At 37.2% G+C, this 24,053-nt stretch overlaps 3 protein-coding genes across 3 annotated transcripts; all 3 read right to left on the bottom strand.

Moving 5' to 3' along the window:
* Nucleotides 1-831: 831 nt before the first annotated feature.
* Nucleotides 832-2,803, bottom strand: LOC116023261 (cytochrome P450 CYP82D47-like). The gene is made up of 2 exons (XM_031264253.1): nt 1,707-2,803; nt 832-1,529 (listed from the first exon to the last, which is right to left on the bottom strand). Exons 1-2 carry the CDS (start codon nt 2,673-2,675, stop codon nt 909-911), a joined length of 1,590 nt encoding a protein of 529 aa, XP_031120113.1. The 5' UTR covers nt 2,676-2,803; the 3' UTR covers nt 832-908.
* Nucleotides 2,804-3,161: 358 nt separating this feature from the next.
* On the bottom strand, nt 3,162-5,209 carry LOC116023270 (cytochrome P450 CYP82D47-like). Its single transcript, XM_031264264.1, has 2 exons — nt 4,217-5,209; nt 3,162-3,976 (listed from the first exon to the last, which is right to left on the bottom strand). Exons 1-2 carry the CDS (start codon nt 5,174-5,176, stop codon nt 3,356-3,358), a joined length of 1,581 nt encoding a protein of 526 aa, XP_031120124.1. The 5' UTR covers nt 5,177-5,209; the 3' UTR covers nt 3,162-3,355.
* A 6,810-nt stretch (nt 5,210-12,019) lies between these two features.
* Nucleotides 12,020-14,640, bottom strand: LOC115995646 (cytochrome P450 CYP82D47-like). Its single transcript, XM_031234750.1, has 2 exons — nt 13,696-14,640; nt 12,020-12,831 (listed from the first exon to the last, which is right to left on the bottom strand). Exons 1-2 carry the CDS (start codon nt 14,446-14,448, stop codon nt 12,211-12,213), a joined length of 1,374 nt encoding a protein of 457 aa, XP_031090610.1. The 5' UTR covers nt 14,449-14,640; the 3' UTR covers nt 12,020-12,210.
* Nucleotides 14,641-24,053: the final 9,413 nt, after the last annotated feature.

The raw sequence follows: 24,053 nt of genomic DNA, 5'->3' as shown, positions 1-24,053 counted from the left end.
TACTAACATATATGTATTAAGAGTTGCATTTTCTTCCACCATACTAGTTGCGAGTCAATATTGAAATGTTTTTTTAACTCAAATTGAATTAAATTTTTTTGTAAAAATGGTCCAATTGCACAAATTTTACTTGTTTGATGGTTGAATTGTACACTTTTTAAGTTCAATGGTCCAATTGCACAAAAGCGATAAGTTCAGTGGCCTATTTGACACTTTTTTCTAGGATTTATAGCTATATGTGTACAATTGTACATTTGTACACCCAAGTTTGGTGGACTAGGCTACATTTTGTCGGCTGTACGGCTCCATTTTAACTAATTAATAATCAATATATAATAATATAATTTTGTATTTCTTATAATAATCAAGATAAATTATATGTGAACTATACTTTATAATGTTATTTAACTTTTTGAGATGTTTAGGTATACCAAACCATTCGTTAACATTGATAACCCGTTTGATTCACTGAAAAATATTTGAAGGAAACAGAATTCAAATTCCATGGAAAAAAAAATTACTAGGAAAATAAATTCTATTTTTTTGTTGGTGGAAAAAAAATTATGATAAGGTAATAATAGACTCCAAGTGACAATTTCACTTCTTTCTATTATGATTATTAATGAGATGAGATTTTACATCATATTTCTGGTGCAAGATAATAATACATTAATACATACGTAAACACACGTTAATTCATGTGTGGTTGACTAATAAAGATAATGGGAGAGACGAGGAACTACAAGAATTTCAAGCGCATTGACTTTGAGGTTGGTTATTATTGCCATTTGAGTCATATTGATCGCTTCATTAGAGACATTTGAGAGCTCAGAGTATAATAATGTAGTTCTTAATGATTTTATTGTAGACACATCACAAATACACACATACATATACAGGTGGGATGACTAATAAAGATAATGAGAGAGGCGGGGAGCTATGAGAATTTCAAGTGGTGTAGCTTTGATGTTGGTTAGTCCTGCCGTCTCAGTCATATCAATTCCTTCATTAGAGACATTTGAGAGCTCAAAGGATTGTAACAAATTAGCCAACACCAAGTGTAGCATTTGAAGACCAAAAGTTATTCCCGGACATATTCTTCTACCAGCACCGAACGGGATCAACTCAAAATCTTGTCCAAAAACATCAAGGTCTTTATGATGGTTAATAAACCTTTCAGGTTTAAATTCTAGAGGGCTAGACCAGACTTGTGAATCTCGTTGGAGTTTCCACACGTTAATGAACAACCAAGTGTCTTTCGGAACATGAAAACCAGACATGGTGCAATCATTAGCGAATATTCTTGGGCCTCCTAGTGGAGCTCCAGGGTATATTCTAAACGTTTCTTTGACAATAGCTTGAAGATAAACCAAATTATTGATGTCCGATTCATCGACCTTTTTTTCCTTGCCAACCACCATGTCTAGTTCTTCTTGAGCCATCTTCAACACATGGGGATTGTTCATCATCAAAGATAGAGCCCACGTTAGCATAATCAAAACCGAATCTGCTCCTCCGGCCATCATATTCTAATATACAAAATTTAGTTAGTTCAAAACAATTGTATTTTCGATATACTTAATTAAGTGATAAATCGTCAAAGACCTTGTAGTCTAGTGGCACTCGGTTGCAACCTCACATGGGAGGGGTGTGGAGTCAATAGTACTAAAAAAAATTAAGTGATAATCCAAGATTACTATACATACCATGCAAATAGCTTTGATGACGGTGTCACCACTGCAACCATTAAGATCAATCCCTTCTATTCGTGAAAGCATCGTATCCATGAAATCTTCCTCGCCGCCATTCATGAAACCATCCGCCGCCGCCTCTTTTCTCCGGCGATGCTCTTGTAACCATTCGTCAACAAGAGTGTCCATTTCTTCAGCAACGTCTTTCATAACTTTCTCATGCCCTCCGATATCTAACCATCCCAAGAAAGGCAGGGCATCCGCGGGCACAAAAACCCCAAGAAAGTGAAAAAAATCTCTAAGTACCCTCTGGCAACGCCGCCCCTGTTTTTCATCACCCGCCGTACCGAAGAATCGTTCTCCGGCCACCATTTGAAGGAAAACGTTGAATGTTAAGTCTCCAAACCACTTTTTCATTTCCACCAAAACCCGCCCGGAATGGACCGAATGGTCCGAATTTTTGTTTTCAGTCCAAACCTTATAGAGCTCCTTTACAGATGTCTCAATCTCCGCCACTCTTATATACTTCAACTGCTCAATCCGACGGTTGGAGAGTAACTCCGAGGAAGTAAGTTTTCGCATCTCACGCCAATAAGGACCGTAGGGAGCGAAAGAAACCATTAGGTAATTGTAGCCTAAGTGCTGGGCGGCTCGGAACTTGGGGCGAGAAGAAATATGAACGTCGTGGGAAGTGGAGAGCTCTTTGGCCAATTTCCAGTCGCTAATCACCAATACTTTGTGCACGCCGATCCGGATTGTAAAGATCGGCCCATACTTGTCCGCCATGTCTCCCAGGGCTACGTGAGGAAGTTTAGAGCCTCTGAAGAGGTAAAGGTGGCCGAGAATCGGCCAAGCTCCACCGGCTTCTGGCGGCGATTTTTGCTTCCAAGACCTGTTCTTGCGTGAAAGATAGTGAAAAAGTATCAATAAAGCAATAGCTACAACAATAATTGAAGTGTTAAGGTCTTGGAGAAGAAATTCCATGGTTCTGGTGTGATTAAGTACTATGAGTTAATTGCAGTGTGACTATATATATATATATATACTTCCGCCATTGGCGTTTACATTTCTATATTTGATCAACCATGAACCAGAGTTCATATGATACAAAAATTACCTATATTCATTTAACACATCCTTATACTTACTGTTAATTATGAAAACAAATAACTTAATAATTAATAATACATAATATTATTTTGTACCTTCAGTTAACATATTATGTACCTAAGTTAATTGTTTTTTAGATATAAACAAATAACTTAATAATTGCTGACACATAATATGATAGTTATAGGGTTATAGGTATAAAAACTATCAATATGAAGGTACATAATAATATGCCAATTATAGATAGACAATCTGATGGTTATAATTTGCCATATTTGATTGGATTGGCCTGGATTAGAGTAATATCTTTACAGATAACGCTATCAAAATTAAGCACCACATGCAGCTTTCGTGTACGAGTTGATCCCAAGATAGAAAATGACTATGCTTGTCTGCTTGTAAAGAAGTCTATGAAATGGATGCCGATGTTACAGCCGTTGGCCCACCTCAAAAGATAAAAGGGTAAACGTCAAATTACAATGTTTATACAATTGACTAAGTTTACATAGATCATACAAACACACACGCAAACATATTAATTAATATTTAATTGGCTAATAAAGATTAGGGGAGAGGCGGGGAGCTATGAAAATTTCAAGTGGTGTAGCTTTGAGGTTGGTTAGTCCAGCCATCTCAGTCATATCAATTGCTTCATTAGAGATATTTGAGAGCTCAAAAGAATGTAACACATTAGCCAAGACCAAGTGCAAAATTTGAAGAGCACTAGTTATTCCCGGGCATATTCTTCTACCAACACCGAACGGAATCAACTCGAAATCCCGTCCCAACACATCAATCTCCTTATTGCAATTGATAAATCTTTCAGGTTTGAATTCAAGAGGGCTAGACCAAACCTGTGGATCTCGTTGAAGTTTCCACACATTGAAGAATAGCCAAGTGTCTTTTGAAACATGAAAATCAGACACGGTGCAATCTTTGGTGAATATTCTTGAAACTCCTAGTGGACCACCGGGATACAACCTAAACGTTTCTTTGACAATAGCTCGAAGATACATCAAATGACCAATATCTGATTCATTCACCTTTCTTTCCTTGCCAACTACCCTGTCTAATTCCTCTTGAGCCATCTTCAATACATGGGGATGGTTCATTATCAAAGACAAAGCCCATGTTAGTATGACCATGGGCGTTTCTGCTCCTCCAGAAATCAAAACCTTGATATACATACAAAAGTTAAATAGTTGATAAAAATAATTGTGTATTAGATATATATTCAGGAAGAGTAACACTTGTGTGAAATCATTCAACAGGTCTCAATCCGTGTCATTGATTAATGGGTTAGATCTTTGACCTCATTAATCAAAAAGTTGACCCGTTCCACGAATTGAGACGGTCTCACACAATTTTGCCACTCAGGAATCAAATAATTTGATAAATCAAGAGGACATATATACCATGCAAGTAGATTTGATCACGGTGTCAGCACTGCAACCATTTAGATCAATCTCTTCTATTCGTGACAGCATAGCACCCATGAAATCTTCTTCATCACCACCCATACCCTCTTTCTTCAAACGATGCTCTTGTAACCATTCTTCAGCAAGAGAATCCATTTCTTTAGCAACTCCTTTCATGGCTTTCTCATACCCTCCAATATCTAACCATCCCAAGAAAGGCAGGGCATCCGCGGGCACAAAAGTCCCAAGAAATTTAACAAAATCTCCAATTACCTTTTGGCAACGTCGCCCCTCTTTTTCATCCCCAACCGCCAATGTCCCAAAGCATCTTTTTCCGACCACCATTCGAATGAGAACATTGAATGTTAAGTCTCCGAACCACTTCTTCATTTCCACTTTAACACGACCGGAGGGATCGGAGTTTTTGTTTTCAGTCCAAACCTTATAGAGATCTTTTATAGAGGTCTCGATCTCGGACACTCTTATGTGCTTCAATTGCTCTAATCGTCGGTTGGAGAGTAATTCCGAGGAAATTAGTTTGCGAATCCCACGCCAAAAAGGACCATAGGGGGCCAAAACGAGCATAGTGTCATTGTAGCCCATATGTTTGGTGGCTCGAAATTTGGGGCGAGAAGAAATGTGAATGTCGTGGTTAGTGGAGAGTTCTTTAGCCAATTTCCAGTCGCTAACCACCAAAACTCTCTGCATACCCATTCGGATTGTGAAAGCCGGCCCATACTTGTCGGCGAGTTCTCCCAGGGCTATGTGGGGAAGTTTAGAGCCTCTGAAGAGGTGAAGGTGGCCGAGAATTGGCCACGCGCCACCGGCTTCCGGCGGTGATTTTTGCCCCTTCCGAGACTTGCTACTGTTGGTAAGATAATGAAAAAGTGGATAAAAAGCAATAGCTATACATACAATGATAATTGAAGCGTTAAGGTTTTGGAGAAGGAGTTGCATGGTTGTGGATTGGTGTGAATAATAAAGAACCTTGGGGTTAATTGATTCGTGGTTATATACAAGTTTCTCTAAAGTTTCACGTTTTTTTTGGGTGGTTGCTAGGTTGTTGTCTTCTCAATCGTTATATTGTGGACCTGGGTTCACAATGCATCGTAGACCCTGATCCAATACAAAAAATTTAACTTTATAATATACAAAATTCATGTTCATAATACACATTTTCATAAACACGATATATATAGGTCCTGTTTGGTAAATAATCAGCCTATCAGCCAATTTTGGCTTATTTGATCACTATTAGTTGTTTGGTTAATAAGCTTTTTGTAACTCCAAAATACTAAAATTCAAAAGGCTACTCAAAGTAGCATTTTCAATTAACTTTTTGAGAAAAAAATTATACCAAACCGCTATCACTAACAGCCAACCCAATCAGCCAACTTTTTACAATCAGCTAATGTTATTAACAAATCATACCTTCTAACCCAAACAGCCAACCGCCATTTACCAAACAGGGCCATAATGAACATGAATTCTGTATATTATGTTAAGTGTTTAATCCATATTCATTATATTGTATTTATGTGTGTATTATGAATGTACATTGTAAAGTTAAATTTTTGTATTGAATCAGAGTTCACAATAAATGATGGGCCCTGATCCACGATATAACTTTACTTGTCTTCTATCATAGGCCGGTGACATGTCTACAGTTCTCCCATGTGCTCCACTTTTAATTTGTCCTCGTATAGATTTCCATCAAAATTATGCACCAAAATTTCGCGTGCTGATCTGCCAATGAAAATGACTCTGCTTACTTGTGGCTGGTAGCATTATTCATGCAGATCAGAGCGACTCCATCTGTGTGGCTGATAGCATTCATGCACAGCGACTCTGTATAGTGAGTAGTACGCATAATGTCGCATATTGAAATTCAAATCCCCAATCCCAAAAAGATGATGACTAAGTCGGTGAAATATGATTAATATATCTTAAGGTCACATATTTAATTCTCGTCACAGTCACATGTGATTTTTGAAGTGCAATTGACTTTTTCTATGTGCTTTGCCTGTACTACAGGCAGAACTATGATTTAGAATTTCAAGTAGAAAATCATATATATATATATATATTAATCTATGGGCAATAATTAAATGTTTATAGTTGAATTATTGAAAGTTTCCTTAATACAAGTCACAGAGATATGATAAATCATCACGTCCGTGGGAGCACTTTCACCATACACAGACCCCCATACATACATACAAACACATATGAAGACATAATAATTAATGTGTGGTTGACTAATAAAGATGAGAAGAGAGGTGGGGAGTTATAAGGATTTGTAGTGGTGTATCGTTGAGGTTGTTTAGTCAAATAATTGTCTCAAGTCATATCAACTGGTCCATTAGACGCATTTGTTAGCTCAAATGAATGCAACAAATTAGGCAAGATCAAATGGATCATCTGGATCCAAAAATCTGTTTCTAGAAATATTCTTCTACTGCTCAAAATGGAATCAATTCGAAATCCAGTCCAAAAACATCAACCTCCTTGTGGCAATTAATAAATTTCTCAAGGCTTGAATTCAAGAGGATTGGGTTAAACTTGTGGATGTCATTGAAGCTAAGTTTTTCACATGTTAAAGAATAGCCAAGTGTTCTTTGGAACATGAAAACATGATACAGTGCAATATTTAAGGAGGTAAATCAAATTAACTTGTTCATAATTGATTTGTTCAAATTAAAAAAAAATCAATATGTTGCTTCCCATAGACTAGTCGAACTAGTAATATTATATTGTAGTTACCATTTCTTGATCAACTTGACTAGGATTAACCCAATCTAAATGTTTCTTTAACAATAGCACGAAGATATGCCAAATAATTGATATTGGATTGATAAATGGGTAATTAATAGGAATATCTGACGGAAACGTGAAGGGAGATAAACGCAAAAGAAGAACTAACTGAATCTGTTCATTGATTGTATTAGTTATCACAGAAGCATGAGCGGGAAAGGGATTTATATACAAGGGAGGATGAGCGGTTACAACCGAAAGGATAAAAGAGGAAGGACTATTCTACCCTTTTAATATCTTCCAACACCCCCCCGTAAGTTGGCGCGTGCAAGTCTTGGACGCCCAACTTAGATGAAAAAACTTTGAAAGGAGAAACAGGCAGAGGCTTTGTAAAACCATCCGCAATTTGGTTAGAAGATGAGACTGACATGAGCTTGATTAATCCTTGTGCCACCTTTTCCCGAACGAGATGACAATCGATCTCGATATGCTTTGTTCGTTCGTGGAAAACTTGATTTTCAGCCATGGCTACTGCCGACTTATTGTCGCAGAAAACAGTGGCTGGCTTGGGCAAAGACAATTGCAAATCTGCTAACAGATATATAATCCATTGAACTTCACAGACCGAAGATGCAAGGGCTCGGTACTCTGCTTCCGACGAGGATCTGGCTACGGTTGCCTGTTTCTTGGACTTCCAAGAGATGAGAGCGGATCCAAGAAAAATGCAATAACCCGTAATGGAGCGCCGGGATTCTACGCATGCTGCCCAATCAGAGTCCGAGAAGACACTTAGCTGCAAGTTGTTGCCTTTGGGATAAAACAGCCCTTGCCCAGGCGTGCCTTTGATGTATCGAAGCACCCTATGAGCAGCAGTGAGGTGTTTGTCAGTGGGAGCATCGACGAATTGGCTTAGTTGTTGGATAGCATAGGATATGTCTGGTCTTGTTGCTGTGAGGTACAGCAGCCGGCCTATGAGCCTTCTATAAGTAGTAATGTCTGCAAGAGGATTACCATCACCATGGGCAAGATGGTAACCTGGAACCATTGGAGTGTTTACTGGTTTACACTCAAGGAAGCCGGCTTCAGACAATATATCGAGTGCATATTTCCTCTGGCATATATTCAAGCCCGAATCATTCATCTGTGCTTCGATTCCAAGGAAGTATCCAAGGGTTCCCAGGTCTTTAATCTTGAACGTATTGTCCAAAAGAACTTTGAGATCTTTGATCAAACACATGTCGGGGCTCATGACCAATATGTCATCGACATAAACAAGAACACCAATGAAATTATTTTCCCGGCCTTTAGTAAACAATGACGGATCAGCTTTCGATTGGACAAAACCCATGCTGGACAGCGCACTGCTCAATTTTGCATTCCATTGGCGGCTCGCCTGCTTTAGACCATAAAGAGAACGACGCAGCCTGCAGACTTGGTTTGGCTTCTCAGTTTGGAATCCGGGAGGCAACAACATATAAACTTCCTTCGTTAAATCGCCATGTAAGAAGGCGTTGTTGATATCCAACTGGTGGATGTGCCAACCTCTTGCAGCTGCAGTGGCTAAGAATGTTCGAATTGTGGTAATTCTGGCTACCGGGGAGAAGGTCTCAACATAATCAATTCCCAATTGTTGAGTATAGCCTTTTGCGACGAGCCGAGCCTTATATCTTTCAACAGAGCCATCGGCTTTTAACTTGACTTTGTACACCCATTTACAACCGATTGGTGTTTTTCCGGCGGGAAGAGTGGTTAGATCCCAGGTTTTTGTCTCCTGCAGAGCTTGAATTTCCTTATCCATGGCCTCCTTCCAATGCTTTTCTTTCGCTGCCTGAGAGTAAGTTTTTGGCTCGTTAACTAATGTTACAGCCATGGAAAAAACTTTGTGTGCTGGAGACAAGGAATCAAAGGAAATGACATTAGATAAGTGATGTGGAGATGATCCTCTGCTGATCACTACATCACAAAGATAATCCTGAAGTCTGCTAGGAGCCCGTCTTGGTCTCTGGGACCTTCTTGGTTGTGTTATATGAATATTGTCACCATCTGCTGTTTGTGAGGAACCATTCTGAACTATCCCCTGTGTGGATTCATTGTGGGAATCGGGCATTTCACCAGAATGATTCTGCCGGGATGATGAACCATTAATGTCTGCTAAGTTCATAACTTCTCTGGATGCAGAATTATTGGGAGTGTTTTCCTCATTCTCATCACTAACTTCAGGAGGAATGTTCACTTTGGTGCTCACTGGTTCATAGTGTAGACGGTTGTCAATGGGAATAATAGGAAGTGAGGGACCATCTGATGCAGTGTTAAGAGTACCTGTGGAGGATTCTGCAAAAGGGAAGTAAGATTCATAGAATTGTACATCCCTAGATATGGAGATAGCTTTCTCATCGATGTCATAAACTAGATATCCTTTGGTATGAGCAGGAATACCAACAAAAATGCATTTCTTACTGCGTTTTTCCATTTTGTGCCTGTGACTCGACAAATTAGCAGCATAGCACAAACACCCGAAAACCCTGAGGTTTGTTAAATCCGGTTGTCGTCCATATAGTCTGTAGTATGGAGTTGAGAGCTCAATAACCGGTGATGGTAGTCTGTTTATAAGATATACAGCATGCAATACACACTGGCTCCACAACTCAAGAGGTAAGGATGCTTGAAACCGAATGGACCTTGCCACATTGAGTATGTGTTGGTGTTTCCTCTCAACAACTGCATTTTGTTGCGGTGTGTAGGCACAAGAACGCTGGTGAACGATCCCTTTCTCAGTAAAGAAATCAGACATGTTGAATTCTGCTCCATTATCTGTTCGAATGGTTTTGATCAGCACTCCAAACTGAGTAAGAACCATTGCATGGAACCCTTTCAGAACCTGTCTAGCATCACTTTTGTTTTTCAATAAATGCACCCAAGTGAATCGGGAGTGGTCATCCACTAACGTCAAAAAATACCGTTCCCCTTGTAAAGAATAGACAGAGAAGGGACCCCAAATATCTGCATGAATCAGATCAAAAATAGCTTTGGAGGTAGTAATGCTTAAAGGAAAAGGAGTTCTCTTATGTTTGGCAAAATTGCAGGCATCACAAGCAAAACTTTTATTATCAGGAATTTTGAAATTGTTCAACAGATGCAACTTGTTAACAGGAAAATGACCAAGTCTTTGGTGCCAAATTTCACAGCTATTACATTGAGCTAATATGCCATTACGGCCTACACTTTGTTCTTTTGGTGACTCCTTCATCAGATATAAGCCATTGATTTCCTTAGCTGAACCAACTATCATCCCAAGATTGTCCTGAATCAAGCACTGTCCAGATTCAAAGGTCAGTTTATAATGATTGTCTTGTAAAAGTTTGCTCACAGAAATCAAATTAAACTTGAAAGACGGGATGTGAAGAACATCTTTCAACCAAATCTGCTCATTCAATTTAACTCTGCCCATATGCTTAACAGAAATGGAGTTTCCAGTAGGTAGGCTGACTTCAGCATTATGAACAATATGAAAATCACTAAGGAAATTAGTTGAGCATGTAATGTGATCCGTAGCCCCCGAATCAAGAATCCAAGTAGAAGAAGATATAAAAACAGAATTTATATAAGACTTGCCTTCATCTGTATGATCTTCCTCAGTGAATTTTGGAATTAGAGACACAGCTGCTGTGGTTTTTGATCTATCAATTGACGATTGTCCAATCTGATTTTGAAGTTGGGATAACATTCGCTCCATTCGGTCCAATCGTTCCATTCGATCCAGAACCGAACCAGAACCCTCTGAGCTAGATAGAGAGGTGTTGACTGCATCTGTCTGTTTCCCTTTCGACTTATAACCGGATATCCATCCCGGTGGATATCCATGTTTCTTGAAACATTTATCCACCGTGTGTCCGTTCATGCCGCAGAATGTGCATTTTGCATTTCTGTTCGTGTTTGCAGTCCTCCTCCCATTGTAGGAGTTGACAGCCGCTATAACATCACCACCAACTTCTTGAGTCTGATGAACTGCATTGGCCTGGTTAATCTCAAGACTATTCAAACTTAGATTGGTGAACACATTCTGCCTTTCAACCTTTTCTGCCATAACAAAAATCTTATAGACCTCAGGCAAGGGATCGAGAACTAAAACATTCGATTTTAGAGTGCTATACTCATCGTTGAGACCCTGCAAGAATCGTATAACACAATCTGTCTCTCGTTCTTCTAAGATCTGAGTAATGACTACGCAATCGCACTTTGGATCGCATCTACAGATTGGAATTGGCCTCAAGGAATTCATTTCTTCCCAAAGAGTTCTACACTTTGTGTAGTAATCATTCACTGACATGTTTCCTTGTTTCAAGTTGTTTATATCATTCTGTAAAATGGAGATTTTCTGTGCGTCGCATTGAGAGAATCTACGCTTCAAATCATCCCACACATCTCTAGCTACATGAATGTGCATGATACTCTGTGCGATAGAAGGAATGACGGACCTATAGATCCAGGAACATACCATTAGGTTACATCGCCTCCAAGCAGTAAATTGGACGGCATGCTCTGCGTTCGGTCCGTTGATAGAGCCATCAACGATACACCATTTGTTCTTCACTTCGAGTGCGATTTTCATCGCATTGCACCAGGATCCATAATTCGAACTGCCTTGCAGTGGAGGATTGACGAGTATGATGTTTGGACCATCACTTGCATTGAAGAAGAACGGATTGTCCAGTTCCTCCATATTATAACCTCTCTGTTGCTGTAAGTTCGTGCTCCTCTGCGGAATGTTTGTGGACGAACTTCTCGCCGGAGAGCGATTGACTGGAGTAGCCGCAACTCTCTCTGCATTCTGATCGCCGGAGAGAGCGGCTGCGTAAGAACCACGCCGTGGAGGCTCTGATACCATGACGGAAACGTGAAGGGAGATAAACGCAAAAGAAGAACTAACTGAATCTGTTCATCGATTGTATTAGTTATCACAGAAGCATGAGCGGGAAATGGATTTATATACAAGGGAGGATGAGCGGTTACAACCGAAAGGATAAAAGAGGAAGGACTATTCTACCCTTTTAATATCTTCCAACAATATCAAGCCTTTTTATTCATGTAATTTTACATAGTAGAACTGAAAGGAACTTACATACAGGCCACAGAAAACTGGTAAATCATGATGCCGATGGGAGCTCTTTCCAGTGAACATACATACACAGACACAGATACAAACAAACACGCGCACATATTAATTAATGCGTGGTTAACTAATACAGATCAATAGAGGGACGAGGAGCTATGAGAATTTCAAGCGGTGCAGCTTTGAAATTGCTTGTTCCGGTTGTTTCAGTCATATCAATTACTCCATTAGAGACATTTGAGAGCTCAAACGAATGCAATAAATTAGCCAAGACCAAGGGCAATATTTGAAGACTAAGAGTTATTCCTGGGCATATTCTTCTACCAACACCAAATGAAATCAACTCGAAATCCTGTCCCAAGACATCAACATCTTTATGGCGATTGATAAATCTTTCCGGATTGAATTCAAGAGGGTTAGACCAAAGTTGTGGATCTCGTTGGAGTTTCCATAAGTTAAAGAGCAACCAAGTGCCTTTTGGAACATCAAATTTTGATACTTTGCAATCTTCCGTGAATATTCTTGGGCCTCCAAGTGGAGTTGACGGGTACAACCTAAGTGTTTCTTTGATAATACATTGAAGATACACCAAATTAGTAACATCTGATTCATTTACTTTTCTTTCCTTGCCAACCACCATGTCTAGTTCTTCTTGAGCCTTCTTCAACACATGGGGATTGTTCATCATCAAAGATAGAGCCCACGTTAGCATGACCATGATCGTATCTGCTCCTCCCGCAATCAAATTCTAATATACAAAATTTAAATAGTTAAAGAAAATGATGTATTTAATACTTTACATATATATATATATATATATATATATTAAAGTTGTATGTACATTTTTTTTATACTCAGAAATCTCAGTTCCGTCAGATTAATCCTAATAGCATGTTTGATTTATGAATGAATTTTAAGGAAATAGGCATATTATTTCATAAAGAATGGAATACACAATGAATAGAACATGCATGAATTGTATTCTATTGTTTGATTTGCTAAAAGAATAGAATTTAAGAATGTTATTCTAATTTTTGCTTGGTTTAAGAAATAAAAATGGAATATATTTTTAAAAGACATAAATACGCCTATGTATGTATGTATAAAAGTTTAGAAAAATATATTGTAAAGGTTGAAGAGCTTGAACCTCAAAGACATGCAAGTATTGTATGGGTGATAAAGAAGTATTGCGATATGGAGTAAAAGGCATAAACAAATTTCAGGTTTAATGGGGGATAAAACACGAAATAATTAATAAATTTAGATTATTCTTAGAACTCAGGAATAGCCTAATATCGGGGGTTTGGAATTGCTATTTCCCGGGGAATAGCTCATTCACAAAATAATGTTCCTGAGAATAAAAGGCATTAAAAAATAATGGAATAGGCATATTTCCGAAAATATCATTCAATTTCAAAGTTATTTCATGAACCAAACGTGTTATAAGTCTTTATAAATGCACAAAGATGGCACCTTTAATCGTTCATGCAATCAAATCATAAAACGAATCACTACCCTAAGGCTTTATGTAAGTTTTTTAAGTATGCATGGAGGACGTAATAAATTCAAGAATGATAATTTAATAATAAATCCGGAGCGCATGCATACGTACCAAGCACGTAGATTTGATAATGGTGTCTGTGTCACAACCATTAAGATCAATCCCTTCTATTCGCGAAAGCATCCCGCCTATGAAATCTTTCTCCTCGCCCGTCCCCTCTTTCTTTAGACGATGCTCTTGTATCCATTCATCCATAAGAGAATCCATTTCTTTAGCAACTTCTTTCATGGATTTTTCAATCCCCCCAATATCAAACCATCCCAAAAAGGGCAGGGCATCCGCGGGCACAAAAGCCCCAAGAAACTTAACAACATCTCTCAACACCCTTTGGCAACGCCGCCCCTCATTTTCATCACTAACCGTTGCAGTACCAAAGTACCGTTTTCCAGCCAACATTTGAAGGACCACATTGAGTGTTAGGTCCGCGAACCATTTCTTCATTTCCACCAAAACCCGACCCGAATGTTCAGAATTTTTGTTCTTTTCAGACCAAAGCTTATAGAGCTCCTTTATAGAGGTGTCGATCTCGGATACTCTTATGTGCTTTAGCTGCTCAAGGCGCCGGTGTGACAGTAGTTCTAAGGAAGTAAGTTTGCGAATTTCACGCCAGTAGGGCCCATAGGGAGAAAAACCAAACATTATGTAGTTATAGCCCATGTTTTTGGCGGCTCGAAACTTGGGACGTGACGAAATGTGAACGTCGTGGACCGTTGAGAGTTCTTTTGCCAATTTCCAGTCGCTAACCACCAAAACTCTGTGCGAGCCAATCCGGACTGTGAAGGCTGGTCCATATTTGTCGGCCATTTCTCCCAGGGCTACGTGAGGAAGTTTAGAGCCTCTGAAAAGGTGAAGGTGGCCGAGAATAGGCCAGGCTCCACCCGCTTCAGGCGGTGATTTTTGGTTCTGAGACTTGTTTTTGCGAGAAAGATAATGAAAAATTACATAAAAAGTAATAGATATAACAAGAATTGAAGTGTAAAGGTTTTGGAGAAGAAATTCCATGGTTTTGGTTTGGATGAGAGCCCTGGTTTAATTGACGTGTGATTATATACTGATTTATTTCCGACATAGGGTGTGCCATATATGTTATTATTATTATAAATAAACCACGTGGTGACCCCATAATGCCCTATATAAATAAATAAATTCCATGGTTCTGGTTTGACTGAGAGCCCTGGTTTAATTGAATAATTGACATATACTGATTTAATTATTTCCGGCATCGGGTGTAAATATATGTTATTATTATTATAAATAAACCAAGTGGCCGGTGACCCGATAATGCCTTAACTAAAACATGTAAATATATGATTTTGTTATTATAAATAAATGAATAAACCAAGCGGTGACCGGATAATGCCTTAAAATATGGATTAGAGGATCTTTAATTATTAAGTGGGTGTGCGTGGAGTGAATAATTAATGCCGTAAACGTGGAGTAGTGGATGGCTAACGCCTAGCGGCTATTGTGGGAGCAATGCTCACGTGGAAATGGAATTTTAGCTTTTGATTTATTTCTTCTTTTTTTTTTTTTGGTAAATTCACCGGGTCTTTCTCCGTCTGTTTTAAGGGTCCACCCGTATTCGCTCCGAGAGGCACAGAAATTGGCCCAGGGCCCAAGGAGAATCATCACTTGTGGGAATTAAACCCGGGTTCTCCCGAAATTCTTTCCCACAAAGAGAGCTCACTTGCCACTTGAGCTACCCCACTGGGTTAGCTTTTGATTTATTTCCTAATGCTATTGCTTAATTTCTAGTAATTATATTTGCAAAAAAAAAAAAAAAATTCTTGTAATTACATATTGCACACTATAACACCTAATCCGCTGAGAACAACATTATACATCCGTACACACCCTAGCTCTAAAACATTATATATCACATCAGTTGATTTCTATATTTATTTTAAAATTTAATCTTTATAGAGTACGACATATACAATTTAAACTATACTTAACGGTTAGTAAGTCCATTTTTCACCAAATTATATATCGTGTGCTTATGAAAATCTATATACTCTGATCCATGTTATTAGGGCTATATATGAATCCTTGACTATGCCCAAAAGATAAATAATCATTTCACCCTCTATGCATATATACACTCAAATTTAGATCGAGAAGAAAGAATTAATGCTTCTCAGCTATCAAAATTAAACATCTCATTGCTATAAAAGAAAATTATTGTAAACTACACAACACCCCATTTGGAAAAGAACAAGATAAACCGACCTAGTTATTCATAGCGAGCAAGTCAAGATCAACTTAGTTGGGTTAACTGGTTAATAAATGGGTATTACCTTATGCATAGCTAGCCAAGACATGTGATTATATACTGATTTATTTCCGGCATAGGGTGTAAATATACCTATATTTCATTGGGTTAGCGTAAATTAAGGTGATGATCCTAGGGCGGGTTATGAATTTAAAAAATAAAGGTCTTGTACAATAATAATTTAATTGGGTTACTGTGGCCGTAGCAAATAATTGGGTCATTATCACCATGTACTTTGCTATGTCCTTTAAAGCAACCCGTAGTGGTTTTTTGCTTAGTTTTTAGGAGGCTGAATCTTAGTTAGATGAGAGAAAATATTGGAGAGAGAAGATTTGAGTTGTTGTAGGAGAGTAGGTTTTTGTCTTCTTCAAATGTGAGGCTCGCAGGAGAGAGATCTGAAGGTAAAATTACTCTCCTTAGATGCGTGTTCAGTGCAAGCTAAGCTTCGCGCCATGTACATGCGCTCCTGGGCGTGTAAAATCTTTTTTTTTGTCTGACAACTATCTTCTTCTTCTTCTTTTGCTTCTTTTGTTCTCTCCTCTACCCTTGTAATCCAACAAAATTTCCTCAAAAATTATGTTTAGATGCTCTTATATATTTCTTTCACAATTGGACACCATAGTTTAGTTCTTTATTTGTCATATTTTACCCCATGCATGTTTAATCTATATTTTTTTTTACTTAAAATGTAGATATTATGTTTAAAAAATTCTTATTTGTTTCATTAAATTTGATTAATCATGTGTACAAACTCACTTATTTAAACAAAATGGATCAATTTTGTATATCGTTAATGTTTGATTCGTGACATTCATTAGCATGTTTTGATTCCACTGAGACTTGGATCGAGATTTCAAACTACTCATTGCATGATCCATATTTCTCACGGTAAAATAAAGGAAATAGGGGGCTTTTGATGCTTCTGTGTTTGAAAGACTTGAATATAATGGATAAGTCATGAGAGTGGGCAATTACTAGACATAATTCTTGTTTAATTTAGATGATCATATGCGTGACTTTTATACTAGAATTTTGTGTGTGCATCTCCTCAATTTCCTAATTATGTGTTCTCCCGGGTCCTATAAGTTTGTTTGTTTCCTTATTTTGTGTTTATCTCGTTAATATGTGCTTGTTCTATTTTTTTTTCTTAATGCTAGTGTTTAATTGCTTGTAATTACATATCGCACACTATAACACCTAATCCGCTTTATACATCCGGATGAGAACTGAATATAATGTATGTATTGAATTCAGTAATTACAATAGTGTAGGAGACAGGTATATATACAAGAGGAATCATAGATAGACTAGAATTGATAATCCTAACATGACTCATATACATAGAGTCCTAATAATCCGTACACACTCTAGCTATATACAACATTAAATCATCAGCTGATTTCTGTATTTAAAAAAACAAATCTTTTTAAGGTACAAAATGCACAATTTAAACAATACTTGACGGTTAGCAAGTCCATTTTTCACCAAATTATATATCGTGTACATATGAAAATCTATATACTCTGATCCATGTTTTGGTGCGATTCGCAACATCTATCACCAACTTGTTACCATGGAGAATTCGTAGTGCAGTCAAACACATTCACTCAAGGATCACTTCTTGGTCGTCATCCATTATTCATGTCTATCGTGAGGGAAACAGGGTTGCGGATGCTTTAGCTTTAGAAGGGTTGCATCGCACATCTGCCACTTTATTTTCATCTTTTAACTCCCTCCCTGATAAAGTTAAATTGGCTTTGCTGTATGACTTTCGGGGCTTTGCTGCCTCCCGTTCTTTTCGTTATTAATATATTATCCTTTTACCAAAAAAAAAACAAAAAAAAAAAAAAATACTCTGATCCATGTTATTAGGGCTATGAGTCCTTGACTATGCCCAAAAGATAAATAATTCTCGCTATCAAAATTAAACATCTCATTGCTATAAAAGAAAATTATGGTTTGTAAACCACACAACACCCTATTCCGCAAAGAACAAGATAAACCACCCAAGTTATTCATAGCTAGCCAAGTCAAGACCAACTTAGTTGGGTTGACCCTACTTATTGATACTCTATAATACACAAAGATTCTGTTTGGTAACATAATTAGCTTATCAGTCAATTTTTGTTTGTTTGATCACTATAGTTATTTGACTTGATTAAATAGCTAATATGAGTGTTTGATTAATCAATTTTTTAGCCAACTTATTGCTCAAAAATGTTAAAATTCAAAAGTCGGACCGCCAGTTTTCCCTGCGGGCAATGTGAGGAAGTTTAGAGCCTCTGAAACGGTGAAAGTGGCCGAGAATAAGCCACGCTCCACCGGCTTCCGGCGGTGATTTTTGCTTCCGTGACTTGCTACTGTTTGCAAGATAATGAAAAACTACATAAAAAGCAATAGCTATACATACAACGGTAATTGAAGTATTGCATGGTTCTAGCCTGGTGTGAATAATTAATTAAGAACCTTGAGTTAAAGGAGTCGTGGTTATATGCAAGTTTCACGTCTTCATCTTTTGGGCGCTAGCTAGGTAGTTGTCTTCTACCATAGGCCAGTGACAAGTCTAGGGAGGTGCTTGATATATAGCTATTAGTTGAAGCTATAACTAATTGACACTGCTGGAAATTATCATTTTTCCGACCTCATTTCCGACCACTCAAAAACTAGTCACAAAAGGTAATTTTTTTTCGTTTTTCCAACCAAAAGTTGCACGGGTCAAAAAGTGGTCGAATTTTCCGACCACCTTTATTAAGTAGTCGGAGATACCGACCACTCTTTAAATGTGGTCGGAAAGTTTTTCAACCATTTGAAAATTTTAAAATTAATCTTTTGTTTCCGACCAGCATTGGTGGTCGGAAATAACATATATATAACGCTCAGCTCCACCGGTCCCACAAATAAACACATATGAATACAAGTTTTTTAGGGCACTAAAATTTTTTCAAGTGTTAAACTATTTCTCTTCTAGCTTCTTGGTGCTGGTGATGGCGGCGATTTGTTGACGATGGCGGTAGCGCGACGGGCTTCTCATTGTTGACGACGGCGGCTCGACGACGATGGCTCGACAGGTTTCTCGTTGTTGACGATGGCGACTTGTTGGCGACGGCGCTGCTATCCCCATAGCCAACAGTTCCATATCCTCTCTTCTCCTCAGCCCATTCCTCAATTGTCGTCCATCCATCCGGCTCTTCGTCTTTAGCTGATGAGCACAAATGATGAGTGTAAAAAGGGTGTAATGTCGTTCCGCTGAGGATTGGTGTTATGGCACAAAACTGTGTGAATTACCAGGCACTAGAGTATATGAATTTATAGAATCCAAGTAACAGAGACTGAATGATGTGGAATAAAAGAAAGCAATTAATTAAGGTGAAAACTATATGATAAAAGGTATGGGCCAGATTAGGGGGATTGTAATCTTGATGTTCCAACCAACTCAGGATTAGGGAAAGAATATTTAACCAAGGGATATATGGGCAATGCACAAAAGAATTCTACTCAGCTACTTTCGTAATCAATAAGAGAATTAGGCTAAAATTGTCCCACTGTCGTGATGCATCAATCATAACCTTAAGCACTTAAGCATTGTAAGCCCCCAAAATTACCTCTACTTTCATAGCAGGAAAATTAGGTTGAAATTGGTAAGGCTCGAGGTCTCCATCCAACTTTCGTTGTAATGAGTCCCTCTCCTAGACTAGCAATTAATTCTGGCCACAAACCAATAACTAGTGCAAAGAAATCCTCAAATCAACATAAACCCTAGGTAAAAGATTCAATCCCTTTATGCAATAATCATAAATCGTAAATCGAACATCAAGATTAACAATGGATCCCTAATCCAAACCCATAAACGAATTACTCCCGCATGATGGGAGTAAACACAGCAAAGCAAGAATAAATAACCATAAACATCATAAGAAATAAAAGGGAAGAGAAACTTAACTGATAAAGAACAAATCCAACTTCAATCTTTGATTCCAATCTTGAAATAAAATAATCTAATGTAAAACTAGTCTAACTATGCTGGGGAAATATAAACTAAAAGCTAGGGTTCAGAACTCTGTAAGGGAACCTCCTTTAATTGTAGAGAATATGTAGAATATATAGGAGATAGATGGGCCTTGGCCCATTAGACAACTTCCAATTCTTTTCCAACTTGTATTCTTGTTTCCTTTCTTCCTTGTAATTCCCTTTTCTTCCAGAACTTGTCCAAAATGCTCCACAATTCTTCCTTTGTTGTTTCTTGTAGATAATTCAACACTTGGACAATATAACACACAAACAATTTCCAATTTCACTAGGATAAAGAAAATAAGCATCAAAACAACTAAAATAAGGGGTGAATTATTGTACAAAATAGTAGATATCATTAGCAACCGGCAATTCAGGTTAGAATAAATCTTCAATCTTATTCTCTTAATTAGTTAGCCCTAATTTCATAAATATAAATCCCTAATAGCCCTAATTCCATAAACATAAATCCCTAATTCCCTAAATCTTCAATGTATTCTCTGTATATTGTCTGTAAATTAATTAATTATTTCATAATCCATATGAGTTATTGGTTTAATGATTATATTAGTCCACTATTTCACTATCACTATATAAGTATGCTCTATATACGTACGCCCCGGAAAAATTATTTTGTGAATACTGTTGAATTTTGTGTATATTGTAGGTAAATTAAGTACTCCATAATATATATGATGGTTTAGTTTAATTATTAGTCTACTATTCCAGTATCAGTATGCTGTATATATACATATAGTCCCAAAAAAGAATTATTATGTATATATAGTCTGTATTTTGTGTATGTTTTCTCTAAATGCTGTAAATTTTTTATTTTTTTTTTAAAAAGAGCATGTGAGAATTTAGCTATATAGATCATTACTATGTATGATTTCTTCTGATTGCTATCTTGACTCATTGTAACCAGCAATAGGGATTTGAAGATGCTTGGACTACCAACCCACTCATCTTCGACAACTCTTACTTTAAGTATGAAGACTAGTATTAACGTCAATTATTTTGGGCAGGATGTAGCACACGAGCTGGCTCCTAGAGACTCAAGGAAGGGTCTCAGTGGTATGATACATATATCTTCTGATATTGACAATCTACATCATTTCAATCCTGAGTTTTCAGATGAATTAGGATGTTATCTTTGGTACACTGTGCAAGATAACCTGCATTTGACTAAATGTCTACCATTTGTTTGAAAACGTATTTGGTTGTATCTTTTGACACAATGGTCATCATTTGATTGTATCTTAACAAACACTTGAAAGTCTGCAAACTTGCAAAATTTTCTTATTTTTCATTCTAAGGACTCGAGGACAGATTTTGCAAGCAATCAGAGTTAATTTGGTTGTCTATTGAGAAATTATTACTGCATCTTGGATGGATTTATTACAATGCGATCCATACAGTACAAACTTGCCATTGTTTGAAATTTTTATTTACCTCCTACTTCCCATCTTTTTATGTTTGTAATTTTTCTTACTTATGTTGTCTTCAATTTTCCTTGTCAGGCTCTGGGCTCATTGTCTAGCGTTATAAGTGATTTCATTCTCTACTTGCCATATCTGTTATCTATTACTGTAATTTTTTTTACACCCACAGAACACAAGCTTTCAAGAAGTATTTCTTCTTTCATCATTGAAGATTTGCCACTTTTTCTTAGGAATACAAATACATCACGAGAATGAGGTTGGCTTACATTAGTTCATCTGTTTCCAACCCATGTTATTTCATGGTTCTTGTTCGTGGTATCCCATGGTCTCAAGAAGAATCATACAGTGAGTTGGTGGCAAAATTCTTTACAAGTTATTATGCATCAAGCTATTTATCTCATCAAATCGTATACCAGTCGAGTGTTGTTTAGACTTTAGAGACTGGTGGTAAGTATCTGATAGACCTTTTTCTGATTGTTTTTATGATTTTTTTTTTCAGAAAAAGATTATTTCTGTAATTCGATATCTTTTTCTTATCCTGGGAACGTCATGCTTGTTATTTGGCTTAGACACACTGCTTTGTAATTAGAGAGCTTCTAAGTGGTGAGAAAGAAGGGCTTATACAATTAGCCACTGACAAGGCTCTTCTTAAAGATCCAGTTTTCCACCCACTAGTTGAAAAATATGATGCGGTTGTGTTCCATGGTTCCTCCCCTGCTTCAGTTGGATTGTGATGTGCATTCTTTGCTGATCATGTAGAGGCTCATTTGAAGATCTCTGAACTTGGGTAAGGATCTCTACTTTGTGATGACTTATTTGTTTCAGGAGGCAGTTGTGTCATTGCAAAGTCTCTCTCTTAATGTGTTTATGGTTTCTTTTATCTGATAGAGCCAACATGACGAGCTAGAGGCAAACTTTATGGATTTTATACTACTGTGAAATAATGAGCTTGGTGTCCAGATGCATTTCAGTAAATATTTTGTATTATAAGTTTTTGGTGTAATATTTGTATTTGCATAAAATCTGAGGTTCGGTATGCTATAAGCATGCATATGTCTATTACTTTTGTTTTATATAGAGTATGTTTTTCTAATTTGGTAGCAGCTGCTGCATTGGCTAATGAAGCTAGGTTGCAGGCCACAAAAATTTTTTTTTTTTATTTACTAAATTACTTTCCGACCACTTGGTGGTCGGAAATTCCCACCGCTATAATTTTTTAACTAAATAACTTTCCGACCACTTGCTGGTTGGAAAATGCGCAACATCACTCTCCGCCCTACGACCAGTTGCCCGACGACTTAAATAAAGTTGACGGTATTTCCGACCACGTGATGTGGTGGTCGGAAATACCGATAATGATTTTTCCGAACCCCAAAGTAGTCGGAAAAGTGGTCGGAATAAGGATTTCCGACCAAATTTTGGAATTTTCCGACCACTTGTGGGTGGTCGGAAAATGGCTAATTTCCAGCTGTGTGGGTCAGTGCGTCAACTACTTGATAGCATTTACAGGTTCTAGAAAGATGTTTGGTAAAAATAACTAATTACATGTAAAATAATTTTTTCAAAAACATTATCGAAAAAGTTTTTTGAATTCTATTATTTTGGAGCAATAAGTTGTTGCAAAAAAATAATTAATCAAACTTTTATTTTGATTGGTTAACTAAATCAAATAGCTAATAGTGATTAAATAAGATAAATTTAGCTAATAAGCTAACTACATTACCTTCCGAGGCTTATATTTAATTGGATGAGCATAAATTGGGAAAACGTAAATGCTTTATATATACAATAATTTAGTTTGTATTATTAGTACGTACAGTTCAGCCATGTGCTCCACGTACTTTTAATTTGTCGTCGTATATATTTCCATTGAAATTATGCACCAAAATTTTGCGCGCTGATCTGCCAAATGTAAATGACTCTGCTTACTTGTGGCTGCTAGCATTCATGCACAGCGACTCTGTATAGTGAGTAGTACGCATAATGTCGCATATTGAAATTCAAATCTCCAACCCGAAAAGGTGACTAAATTGGTAAAATATAATTAATATATCTTAAAATCATATTTAATTTTTATTCTCGCCGCACCTGATCTTTCTAGTGCAATTAACTTTTTTTTATGTGCTTTGAATACAAGGACATATAAATGCATATTAAAGACAAGTAGAAAAATGGAGAACTATGATTTAGAATTTCAAGTAGAAAATCCTATATATTTATATTTATATATTTTGAGTTATTTTCTAAAAAATTACACACTATCTATTTTTTTTTTAAAAAAAATTTGTATAAAAAACAGTTTTGGGTAACTAATAGAAATAGCAAACCCTTTTAGTGGATATTAACCTTGGGCAATAACTAAATTTTTATAGTTGAATTGAAAGTTTCCTTTCATACAAGCCACAGAGATATGATAAATCATCATGTCTGTGGGAGCACTTTCAAGCGAACATACATACACAGACACGTACACCCACACATACAAACACACATGAAGACATATTATTAAAAAGACGTTGTATATATACTAGTGCAAACTCACTTTCCTTTTAACTATAGAACAAAATTTCTTCCGAACCTTTCCTCATTCATTTTTCAACTCAAATGGGTATATTTTGAGACTTAATTTCTCATTCATCCATTATCGATTTTGAGACGATCCTAATCAAAAGTGAACCTCACTGATA

Source organism: Ipomoea triloba, chromosome 1, assembly GCF_003576645.1.
Source record: "Ipomoea triloba cultivar NCNSP0323 chromosome 1, ASM357664v1".
Classification (NCBI taxonomy): Eukaryota; Viridiplantae; Streptophyta; class Magnoliopsida; order Solanales; family Convolvulaceae; genus Ipomoea; species Ipomoea triloba.
Note: the sequence above shows the minus strand (reverse complement) of the source record. Positions and strands in the feature narration are given on the sequence as shown.

What these genes read in the sequence shown, in the direction of transcription:
- LOC116023261 (XM_031264253.1), bottom strand. Translation starts at nt 2,675, where the DNA reads ATGGAATTTCTTCTCCAAGACCTTAACACTTCAATTATTGTTGTAGCT. An exon ending in TCATCAAAGCTATTTGCATG is followed by an intron (nt 1,530 to 1,706) that starts GTATGTATAGTA and finishes TTTGTATATTAG; the next exon opens with AATATGATGGCCGGAGGAGC.
- LOC116023270 (XM_031264264.1), bottom strand. Translation starts at nt 5,176, where the DNA reads ATGCAACTCCTTCTCCAAAACCTTAACGCTTCAATTATCATTGTATGT. An exon ending in TGATCAAATCTACTTGCATG is followed by an intron (nt 3,977 to 4,216) that starts GTATATATGTCC and finishes ATGTATATCAAG; the next exon opens with GTTTTGATTTCTGGAGGAGC.
- LOC115995646 (XM_031234750.1), bottom strand. Translation starts at nt 14,448, where the DNA reads ATGGCCGACAAATATGGACCAGCCTTCACAGTCCGGATTGGCTCGCAC. An exon ending in TTATCAAATCTACGTGCTTG is followed by an intron (nt 12,832 to 13,695) that starts GTACGTATGCAT and finishes TTTGTATATTAG; the next exon opens with AATTTGATTGCGGGAGGAGC.